An 11,147-nucleotide genomic window follows, 5' to 3' on the forward strand; every position below is an offset into this window, starting at 1 on the left:
CAGCAGGTGATTTCATCTCTGCTCTGTTTACCCCTCTGTAAACTGCTTGCTGCACACATTTGATGTCGGAGTGGTGCTTTGAAACCCTGCCTGGGCTGTGCAGGGTGCCGAGGTTTGTGGAGAGGCTCTCACCGGCAGATGCAGCAGCTGCAGGAAGCCGGTCCCAGAGGCAGGTCCGTGCCTCGCTGCCCCGTTGCAAGGGGCCCTACTGGAGTGGCCATCGAGGGGCATCGCTCTGTGGTCTGTCTGTTAGGCTAATTAGCTGGGGTGTGGGTGGTGCCTGGAAAGCGGCCTGAAGCACAGCATGCTCTGCCCCCCCCCGACAGGAACGGATGAAGGCAGAGATGTTTGCTGCGAAGGGCTTCGTGCTCAGGCTGGGGTGGTTAGACTGAGGAAAGAGGGCAGCTGGGAAGCCAGCTTGCTCCCACCCTGGCTCTGCTAAACCCCAGCTGCTGCTGCCTGCCAGCCAGCTCAGCCCTTCATGTTTGCCAGAGCCTCAGCTAAGAGAATCTCTTCCCTGGTTTGGGTCTGGCTTTACCTCGAGCCGCTTTGACCCCAGGCACCGAGCAGCAGCTGGATGTCTAATGCAGAGTGACACTTGTGCATGCTGGAAAACAAATGCCAAGCAGTGGAGCAGGGCTGGGGCTTTGTGACTGAGCCCCTGGCGCTCTCTGCCTTCGCCCTGGATCAGGCTCAGGCTAAACGTGAGAGCTCAGTTGAGTGAGTAGCAGACAGAGCCCAGCAGAGCCTGGTCGCTGTGCAGGCTCTGCTGCAAGGAGCAGGCTGGAGCCCAGACCTGCTGGTGGCACTGAGAAGAACCCCTGGGCCCAGAGAGTTGCTGGGTGAGTAGAAACCTTTGGAGCTTTCTGCTGACTGCTTGGATTTTCTCTAGGTGTAACTGAGCAGCTGGTTTGGGAATGCTAACCCGAGACCTCCACACCATTCATGGCCCTCCTGAGAGCTGGGAGTGTGAAGAGCCAGCTCTGTGGCACTGCAGTGGCTGTGGCAGGAGGGCTGCTCTCTGAAACTTCCTGCAGCACATCTGTACAGGTGGCTTCTGCCAAAGCATGGCCAGAAACCTCAGGTGCTTAATGCTGTTACCAGAGGGGCTGGAGGAGTTGGCCTGTGTGCTGGGTTTGATAAGATGGGATGCTGTGATAAGATACTGGAGCTGCTAATGTTTACATTTTGATGATAGGTTCTGCAGCCAGCAGCAGAGCTCTGAGCTGCTGATGGATGCAGTCTGCCCTGCCTGGAAACAGCTCCTTTTGATTCAGTGTTTCTTCCCTCCCTGTGGTGGGATGGTGACTTCCAGCTTACAGTGCAAGAGGATATTCAAAAGTCAAGGCTCCCATTTATCAAATGGAGATTGGTTTGGAGTTGAATGCAGGTGGTGTTGTGCTTTGAGCCTCACTGAAACAGCCCAGTGTTTGTTCTTGCAGTTCCTCAAGGCTCTTAGTGCGTTCTCTTGCGTGCACACAGCGTAGCGAGACGAACGTTGGGACTTCGGCTTCTAATTGTAGGGGTTTGTTTTTCTCAGATATAGATGACTTAAAATGTGCCCCATTTGGAAGCTATAACAGTGGCTCTGCAGTCAGCAGCCTGGCAAGCTATGACTGGTCCGACAGAGAAGACCTTCAGCAGGGCAAGAAGCTCTCCTCCCTTGTCCAGTCCTCGGGAAGTGGATCCTCCGCGGCGACTTCTGTCCTTCAGAAGAAGGAGACCTTGTTTGGCAGCTCAGAAAACATTACCATGACAACAGTTTCCAAAGTGACAACCTTTGCTAGTGAGGATGCTTTGCAGGATGTTTCCTTTGCAGCGTTTGCAAACTTTAAAGACCCTGCCCCGGCAGGTGCCAGCGAGGATGACTCCGGCGGCTTCGGGGACTTCGCCAGCCCCGCGGCGGCGCAGGAGGCGGCGGCCCACACGAGGCAGGAGGCAGATTTCCTGCCCTGTGGGCTCTCCTCTGAACTGCAGAGAGAGTCCACAGATGATTTTGGAGAATTCCAGAGTGAAAAGCCAAAAATCAGCAAGTTTGACTTCTTGGTGGCAACTTCCCAAGGCAAGGTGAAGTCGAGCGAGGAGATGATCAGGAGCGAGCTGGCCACCTTTGACCTCTCTGTGCAAGGTAAGGCTGCCCGGGCCGGGGGGAGCCTGCACTGCCCGTGCTCAGCAAAGGCTGACTTTGCCCATCAGATGAGCAATGAGCCAGTGGGGATTGCTTCCAAAGCTCCTGGACACAAGCTGAGGCTTCTCACTGATTTCTGTTGTTTGGAGCAGGTCTTTTTCTACCAGAGCAAAACCTGCACCAAAAGCTGGCAGGAACTGAGGAGACGTGCACCAGCGCAGAGAAGCCTTTCCTCTGCTGGAGCAGGAGTGCATCCCTTGCTGCTGCTCTATTAAACATCCTGTGCCTTCATGAGTCCAAGGCTAACTGCTCATGTCCTCGCTCTTTAGGGTCTCATAAAAGGAGCTTAAGCCTGGGTGACCGAGAGCTGAGCCGCTCCTCGCCGCTGCCCGCGCTGGAGCAGCCCTTCAGGGACCGTTCCAACACCCTCAGCGAGAAGCCTGCTTTGCCTGTCATCAGAGACAAGTACAAGGACCTGACTGGGGAGGTGGAGGTGAGGCCTGCCTGGAGCACAAGTGAATAGGCAAAGACTCTCACCAGGGTGCTGTGGAGGGAGTTCTGTAGCCCAGCCCTTCGGGAGGTAGCTGTCTGGGGTCAGGGGTGAGTCCAAAGTGGCCTCTGGGTAAGGTCAGCTGTTGTGATTGGAAACTGCTCCTAAAGGAGGCTTCTCTCCTGTGTTTAGTTTTGTGCAGTGTGTGTGTGTGTGGGAAATGCTGTTGTCTGCAAGTCAGTCAGAGCCACTTGACCTTGCAGTCTGGGCTTGTAACTGGGAATTAGTTACAGCTTCAGTCTGCTCCCAGCTTTGGCACTGAGACCACTGGCGTTGGGAATGGCTTAGCAGTTTGGGCTGGGGTAGTTACTTCCTGTGCTCATCTTGAGAGTAGATGGGAAAAGGACTCAGACTGAATTCTGCTAATCCCCATGGCTAGAGCAGCAGACCTGCAACAGCTGTGTCAGGAGGGCGGTGGGGGGCAGTGCCAATTTCTTACCCCTTCAGTACATTCTTCCTTTTGGGCCTAAGAAGTCAGGTTTAGCATTCAGGTGCAGATTGCCCAGCAGCCAAATGTTCAGGTGCAAAGAGAATATTGCAGGCCTGGGGGGGAGGTGAGGAGCAGGTGTGTTACAGATAGCTGACCTGCAAACAGCTCTTGGAATTCCTGGCTGCTGTGTGCCTGTTGTGACAGGAGAAGGGGAAGTGTGGTAGGAGCAGCCTGGCAGGCTGCTGGGCCAGCTCATTCCAGCTCTGGAAAGGTTGGAGCAGGTGGTCCTTGGGGTCCCTTCCAGCCTGGGCTCTGGGATTCAGACTGTCCTTTTCTTTCCAACAGGAAAGTGAGAGGTATGCCTATGAATGGCAAAGATGCTTGGAGAGTGCCCTGCAGGTAGGTGTGTAGCCTCCTTCAGAGCCTCCCTCTCCTGCTGTAGGCACCAGGGCACACAGGCACAGCCAGGGTGTGCCCCAGCCCAGGGGATTACAGCTTCTGACCTAAAAGCTGCCAGGCAGCAGGAGCAGTGCCTGCTCAGTTAAAGATCCTGCACTAATCCCCCTGTCAGCTGTGATTAGTTTGCCTTTTGCCTAAATTTCCAAGTTAATGTGGAGTTCCTGTATTCTGGAGGCCCAGGAAGGCATGTTCTGGGCACTGGTGCCAGCACCTGGCTCTGCAGCCCTTCCTCAGGACCAGGCTGTTTGCTGTGCTGTGCAGAGGGGCATGCAGTGCCTGGCTGTGGGTCTCAGCTGTTCCACAGCTGGGTTTGTTTTCCTTCAACCTTTCTGCTTTGCATTTGAGCTTCAGCCAAGACTCTGGATGCTGCTGTTAACCTCAGACAGCAGTGCATGCTCCTCACTGTGACTTTGGTAATGAAAACGTTTGGGGGAATGCAGGAAGGTGTCAGGTGTTCACACTTCCCCCTGGCCTGCTCATAGTTACAGCAGGAGCTGCTGAAAGCAGGATGGAGCATGGCAATTGTTCCTGAATCTGCCTCCTGTCCTGGGTAACAGTTTCTGTTGGGGTCTGGTTTGTAGTCAAGGTTTTAAGGGAGATAAGAGCAGCACCTGATGAGACTCACTCCCCCCAGGTCATAAGGAAAGCCAACGACACCCTGAATGGGATAAGCAGCTCCTCGGTGTGCACGGAGGTGATCCAGTCTGCCCAGGGCATGGAGTATCTGCTGGGTAGGTTTCAGTTCACCACATCCCTGAGAGCTCCCCTCTGAAAGAGCAGTGACATGGACTCTCTTTCCAAAATGGAATTGTGTTTTAGCTGCATCTTTGCCCTGCAGAGAGCAGCTCTTGTGCTGATGAGTGTAACTGCTGCTGTGGAATGACCACCCCTGGCCACCTTCCCTCCGCCCTGCCTGCTTTGGGCTAGTTCTGAGTTCAAGCTGCAGGAAGCTGCCAACCCTCTGCAATCCTCCACTGTGTTCTGTGTCCCCAGGGGTTGTGGAAGTCTACAGGGTAACCAAGAGAGTTGAGCTGGGCATCAAAGCCACAGCTGTCTGCAGCGAGAAGCTCCAGCAGCTGCTGAAGGATATCGACAAGGTCTGGAACAACCTCATCAGCTTCATGTCCTTGGCTGCTCTGACGGTAAGGCCTCAGGGGTAAGGCCTGGCAGCAGCTCTCAGCATGAGATCTGCAGGGGGTAAGGCCTGGCAGCAGCTCTCAGCATGAGATCTGCAGGGACCCACAGCGTGTCCTGCCCTCACACTCTGCATTTTTCTCTTGCACAATGGAAATGTTCTCACTGCTGATACTGTACAGCTCCCTGTGACAGAGCTGTGCCCAGCACAGAGTGCTGTCTCTGGGTCTTAGGGAGTCAGAGGATATCTGCCCTGGCTGTGCACCTCTGCAACAGGGGAGAGTCACTAAAACCTTAGCAAGTCATTGGATGGAGTGTGGCCAGCAGGGCAAGAGAAGGGATTCTGCCCCTTTGCTCTGCTCTGCTGAGACCTCCCCTCCAATCCTGGCATCCAGTTCTGGTGTCCCCAGCAGAAGGACACAGAGCTGCTGGAGAGAGTCCAGAGGAGGCCACAAAGATGATCCAAGGGCTGGAGCAGCTCTGCTGTGAGGACAGGCTGAGGGAGCTGGGAGTGTCCATCCTGGAGAGGAAAAGACTCCAGGGGAACCTTGGAGCTGCCCAGGGTATTTGCTGTCTGCTTGGAATGGCTAACTTCAGCTCCTTGCCATTCCCTGCCAAACAGCAGTCCCAAAGCTCAGTCCCTCTTTGCCCCCTGTCAGCACTGTAAAGCTCTGCAGTGCAAGCAGTGGTGGCAGCAGACACTGCTGATGCTCCATCCTGCAGAGCCTGTCAGAAGAGGAGATTTATCCTTCCAGTGTTTCAGTGCTTGGCAGATGAAGCTGCTAGCCTGGGACTCCTCTCTTTGAACTCTGCCGTTGTTGATGGGAACAATTCACCAAGCCATCAGGGTTCTCTCCTTTAAGCAAGTGGATTAAAGTTTAGCTCTTACAGTGCTTGTCCTTGGAAGATTACAGGGATTACCTTCAAGTCCAGAGCTTGCCCAAGTGTTCTCCAGGCTGCAGTGGTCCAGAGCAGTTTGAAACACATGAGGAGCTGTGGATAATGACTTCTCATGCAGCCACTCTGGACTTACCTGGGAGGCAGGGACTCCTGCAGCTCCCCAGATCCTCCCCCTGGTTTCTCTTCTCCACCCGGGTCACTGGCAGGTGTGAAACCCATCCCTGTGTGGCTGAGCACCTCCAGGGCTGAGGAGTGCAGGAGGAGACCCTGGTGTGGCAGTGCTGGGTGCCAGATGCTGCACAAGTGCCAGTGAGGTGCAGCCTTGTGGCTCTGAGGCATGTGCTGGGAAAGGTTAATTTTATCTTGGAAAGGATTCTGTTGCAAGGTGATTTTATGCACAGCCTTGTGGCTTTTCTCTGCAAATTACAGGATGACCTTCTCATTTGCTCCACTCCTGCCTCTGGTAAACAAATATTAGAGAGCCTTTAGTAATGTGACTGATCTGCTTAAAGATTAAAGGGGGGTGGTTTGGTTTGGTTCAGGATTGCAACTGTTCTGCAGCCCCTGGGGAGGAGGGAGTGTGATCAGCATGGCTGGAGCCAGAGTGCACATCCTGGCAGCACACTCTGGCCTTGGGTTTCTTGCATGACCACTTGCTGGTTTTATTTGCACTGCTCTCTGCAGGCACAGCTGCAGCAGTTTGCTGTCAGCCTCCTGCAAAGGTTGGAGCTGTTACTGGTCTTGGGGCTGAAACTTAATGGTGGTGCTGTGGGAGAGGGGCTGCCTCCAGGTGCTCCTCACTGGCAGGGTCATTCAGAGGCACAGCATGGGCTGGGTTGGAAGGGACCTTGAAGATCATCCAGCTCCAACCCCCTGCCATGGGCAGGGACACCTCCACCAGCCCAGGTTGCTCAAGGCCTCATCCAGCCTGGCCTTGAGCACTTCCAGGGAGGGGACATCCACAGCCTCCCTGGGCAACCTGTGCCAGTGTCTCCCCAGCCTCACTGTTAAGAACTCCTTAGTTCAGTTGTGTGGTGCTGAGGGCCATGGTTTAGCTCCAGCCTTGGCAGAGTTAGGGAATGGTTGGACTGAAGGCTCTGAAAGGGCTTTTGCAACCCAAATGATTCTGTGACTCTCCCCATGTTTGCCTGTCTCTAACCTGGTTTGTGTGTGGCTGGGGCCCTGAATTTCCCTGGGAGTTGGTTAACCTTAATCCACACTTTGCTGTGCCCTGTCCCAGCTCCTCCTGGGTCCTTGGCTGGACTGGATGCTCTTGGAGGCCAGGGCTGGGGGCAGGGCTGTCCCAGGCCCCTTCCCTGCAGCTGCACAAACACTGCCTGCACACTGCCGTTTGTCTTGGTGCAGCTGGGAATGCTGCTGGGACCCAGCTCTGGCCTCGCAGCTGTCTCCTCCCTTTGATGTGGGAAGGTGGAGCTGCAGAATTCCTTCCTTTGTAGCGGAGGCCTTTTCCCCAGAGCTCGGTGTTGTCAGTGAATGCTGACAGAGACTGCGGAGCAGGATGGCAAATAGAGGCTGATGGCACAGCACCTGCTGAGAAACACCCAGTGCCATCCCTGCCAGGCTGCCAGGGCTGGGCAGCCACCACCCCATCCTCGCTGCCTGGCCATGCCTCACTGTCACTGCTTTGTTTCCTCAGCCAGATGAAAACTCCCTGGATTTCTCCTCTTGCATGCTGCGTCCGGGGATTAAAAACGCCCAGGAGCTCGCCTGTGGAGTGTGCCTCCTGAACGTGGACTCCAGAAGCAAAGTAAGGGTCCTGAGCCCCTGCTGAGGGCCTTGGGCTCCACCTACAGCTTGCACTTTCCTTTAGGCTTTGGGTGTGTTTCAGTACAAGCTCATGGCTGTGATTTGGATCTGGAGGGGGCTGAGGCAAAAATCTGCCCTAGAGATGGGACTGAAGCAGCCCACATGAAGCTGGGGAAGGGTCCTGGAGAGCAATTCCTGCTGGGGAGTGGCTGAGGGAGCTGGGGGGGTCCAGTCTGGAGAAGAGGAGGCTGAAGGGAGACCTCATTGCTCTCTACAGCTCCCTGAGAGGAGGCTGCAGTGAGCTGGGGTTGGGCTCTGCTCCCTAGTCTCAGGTGATAGAAGGAGAGGAAATGGCCTGAAGTTGTGCCAGGGGAGGCTCAGGTTGGAGATTAGGAACAATCTCTTTGCTGCAGGAGTGGTCAGGGGCTGGCACAGGCTGCCCAGGGAGGTGGTGATGGAGTCCCCATCCCTGCAGGTGTTCCAGAAACCTGTGGCCATGGCCCCTGGGGACAGGGTTTGGTGGCCATGGTGGTCTTAGGTCAACAGTTGGCCTTGGTGATCTTGGAGGCCTCTTCCAGGCAAAACAATTCACAGATCCATGGAATGGGTTGGGTTGGAAGGGACCTTAAACTCGTCCAGCTCCAACCCCCTGCCATGGGCAGGGACACCTCCACCAGCCCAGGTTGCTCAAGGCCTCATCCAGCCTGGCCTTGGACACCTCCAGGGAGGAGGCAAGACTCTGGTTCTGTGATTCACTGGGCTTTGGGTGTGCCACAGATGTGCATCAGGAGGTTCTGACTGGGGAAGCACTTGGGGCACTGGCACTCACCAGGTGCAGGTTTGGTCAAATAAGCAGCTGGGACTTCTCCTTGTGCATGTCTGAGGAGCACCTGGAGGGGACTGTTGCAGGGTCCCATGGGAACAGGTAGTGGAGCTGGGAGGGGATCCCAGGCACCCCCTTGCCATCCGTGGCAGCATTGCTGACCTTTTGGTTTCAACATTGTTGCAGAGTGAAGAGAAACCTGTGGAAGAGCTTCCTAGCAAAGTAGGACTCTGTCACCCCCATGCTCTCTGTAGCTCATCCTGGGTTGGGTGTGCGAGGCTGAAGTGCTGAGTGCCTTTCAGCTGTCATCCTCAACTCTACCAATCATGAATCCTCTTCTGGTCATTTGTTGTGGCTGTAACACTCGACCTGAGCAACTAACATGCTCCAGAGCCTCCCCTTTGTCTTGTCTGCATGCTTGTCCCTGTGAATAGCTTCTGGGTTTGTGCTACTTCTGTTTTGTGGTAGAGAACTCCCAGCCCCGAGTTCCTCAGCTGGTAGCTGTGTGTCTGGTGCAGAAGGGGAGGGGGGAGCTGCAGGGTTTTGCTACAGATATTGACTTTGGGCTATTTGTAGAAGGCAGTGGCATTTTTAGAAGTCTCTGCAGGAAATCCAGGGTGTGGGGAAGAGGGTTAGAATATTTGTTTTGAATAGGTAGCTGTGAGGCATTGGAAAAGTATCTCCTAGCAACAGAGAGCCAGAGGCTGGGAGCTGCTCCGCAGCTGCCTCGGGAGCTCCTGGCCTAGAGGAGGTCCAATGAACAGCAGAGAGTCCATCAAGTGCAGCTGCAAACCCACACCGATGTCAGCAGCTGCACCTGCCTGGAGCACAGCACTGGAACCAGCACAGGAGCTCTTTCCTGGCTGGCAGAACAGGCTTGTAGCTCGGGTGGCTATGGAGCAGGGCTGGAGGGGGCACGAGCCCGGGAGAGCTGATGGCCGGGAGTCAGATGGGGCAGGGTGCTGATGCCATGGCTCCCTTGGCATGGGCTGTGACAGGCCAGGCAGGGGCTGAGCTTGTGGCCACCTGCAAACACTGCAGACCCAAATCAAGCAGGTTTCAGTGGGCTGGGAGTGTGCTGTGCCATCCCGGGCTGATACCTGTGCTGCAGCCACGATCTGCTCCTCTCTCTAGAGCCTGGAGTGGGTGAGCCTGGCACCTGTGCTTCAGAGGGCACTGGCACATTTGTTGTTTCTTGTTTCAGGCCTTTAACTCAGAAACAGACAACTTCAAGCTGGCATATGGAGGGCACCAGTACCATGCAAGCTGTGCGAATTTCTGGATCAACTGCGTGGAGCCGAAGCCTCCGGGTCTCATCCTGCCAGACCTGCTCTGAAAGCTGTGGCACTGGAGGTGCAGGATTGGGTCTGGCAGTGCAGGACACCTGGGGTGAAGGTGTGGGCTGGGGTAATTGGCCAGGCCTGAGCTGTGGTTAGTGTGTGAGAGGCTGCAGCCACTGCCACAGACATCTTGCTGGTGAAGAAGGGGCAGTGTGTCAGAACTGAGCAGAGAAGAATGTTCTGTGGCCAAAGTGCAGCATTCCAGCCTCTCCCAGCAGCAAGGAGGGTTGCAGTCTGTAACAGGGCAGCCTGCTGACCAAGGGCACACATCTCTGAGGGAGGGCAGAGCTTCAGGGAAAGCCCAAACGCTGGTTTGCATAGCAGTGACCACAGAAGTACCTGAAGTGCATCTGCAGACAGATCCTTGCTGCCCTGTTCAGTCTGTGGAGCTGCTCCCAGGGTTTGCTGCTGCAGCACTGCAGTGCAGGAGGCACAGCAGCTGCCCAGGCAAACTGCATTATTGACTGGGAAGGAATGAGGCTGCAGAGAGCTGCTGCCTGTGCTTGCACTCTGTGCTGCAGCTCATGCTGAGTTCCTGGACAGTGCTGGGGGACAGAACTGGGGACAGCTGTGGCCTTGGGGGTTTTCCCATCCTGTCTGAATTCCTCAGCACAGGCAGGTGGATTTTGCTGTAAATATGGACAGACTGCTTCCTTGGCCTGGGCCTGAGCTGCAGGAGTGATTTGTTGTCTCTCACCTGACCTGGGACTCCACTGCTACAGCATCTCTGCTCCTGTGTGGATCCATCCAGACGTTTCCTTTCCTGTACATGAATGTGCTTCTCTTGAGGGCTGCAGTTTGTGCAGCCTGCTGCTACCTGCACTCAGCTGTTGCTGTGACTCAGAGCTGGCAGCACCAGGTGGCCCTCAGCTCCTGCTGCAGGGGGTGTGAATCACCACTGAAAGCTGCTGGCTGGTTTCTGAAGCAGGGTGTCCTGCATCTGACGTTTTGTGGCTTATGGCAGCTCCAACCATCTGGACAGGAGGAGCTGATCTGTTGTGCTGTCACAAAGTGTCCCTCATCCAGCCGAAGTCCTGATCCTCCTCAGACCTGACATCAGGCAGCAGTCAGCTGGCAGAGCTGTGACCTGGCAGGAGAGTCAGGATGGCATTAGGAGACTCTCCTCACCCCAGAGTGAGGGCAGTGGTGTGTGTCAGGTACAACCTGCTGCTTCCTCCCTGGACTCCATTGCTCCAGGAAATCTCCCTTCTCTCCAGACACCAACAGCTCCTCCAGCTTACTCTCACCTCCCTGTGAGGAGCTGCTGCTGCCCACTGCTGCTCTGCTGGAGCAGAAATCACAAGGAGAAGTGATGCTTTGTGTTCAGAGAAGGGGAGAAGAGGCTTAGTTGGACTGGACAATGAGAGCAGGTGAAGGAGTGCTGGCTAACAGGAGTGCTGGCTGGCTGGCCCCTGACTTACACAGATTAAAGCAAACCTTCCTCCTGCCTGAAATTAGCTCATTCATAAAACAAGCAACTGGTGCCTGCAGTGGCAAGCTCCAGCCGATCACGTCAGCGTGTGACAGCGCCTGGCTGCCTCCCGTGGCTCGGTAATTAGCAGAGGAAGGGCAGCCCCTCCCTGCCTGCTGCCTGCTTCCTTTGCTGGCTGAGCGCC

At 55.5% G+C, this 11,147-nt stretch overlaps 1 protein-coding gene across 4 annotated transcripts in view; it reads left to right on the plus strand.

The window, feature by feature from the left end:
* SYNRG (synergin gamma) overlaps positions 1-10,600 on the plus strand; it is a 41,586-nt gene extending 30,986 nt beyond the window's left edge. For 3 of the 4 annotated variants that reach the window (XM_054166223.1, XM_054166224.1, XM_054166226.1), the window contains 8 exons: positions 1,541-2,128; positions 2,458-2,621; positions 3,454-3,507; positions 4,202-4,298; positions 4,561-4,709; positions 7,259-7,369; positions 8,378-8,413; positions 9,396-10,600. In XM_054166223.1, coding sequence (XP_054022198.1) covers positions 1,541-2,128; positions 2,458-2,621; positions 3,454-3,507; positions 4,202-4,298; positions 4,561-4,709; positions 7,259-7,369; positions 8,378-8,413; positions 9,396-9,527 — 1,331 coding nt within the window. In that variant the 3' untranslated portion in view covers positions 9,528-10,600. The remainder of the gene's footprint in view (positions 1-1,540; positions 2,129-2,457; positions 2,622-3,453; positions 3,508-4,201; positions 4,299-4,560; positions 4,710-7,258; positions 7,370-8,377; positions 8,414-9,395) is intronic. The other variant, XM_054166227.1, reaches the window with a different exon arrangement.
* Positions 10,601-11,147: the final 547 nt, after the last annotated feature.

This window comes from Dryobates pubescens, chromosome 13, assembly GCF_014839835.1.
Source record: "Dryobates pubescens isolate bDryPub1 chromosome 13, bDryPub1.pri, whole genome shotgun sequence".
NCBI lineage: Eukaryota > Metazoa > Chordata > Aves > Piciformes > Picidae > Dryobates > Dryobates pubescens.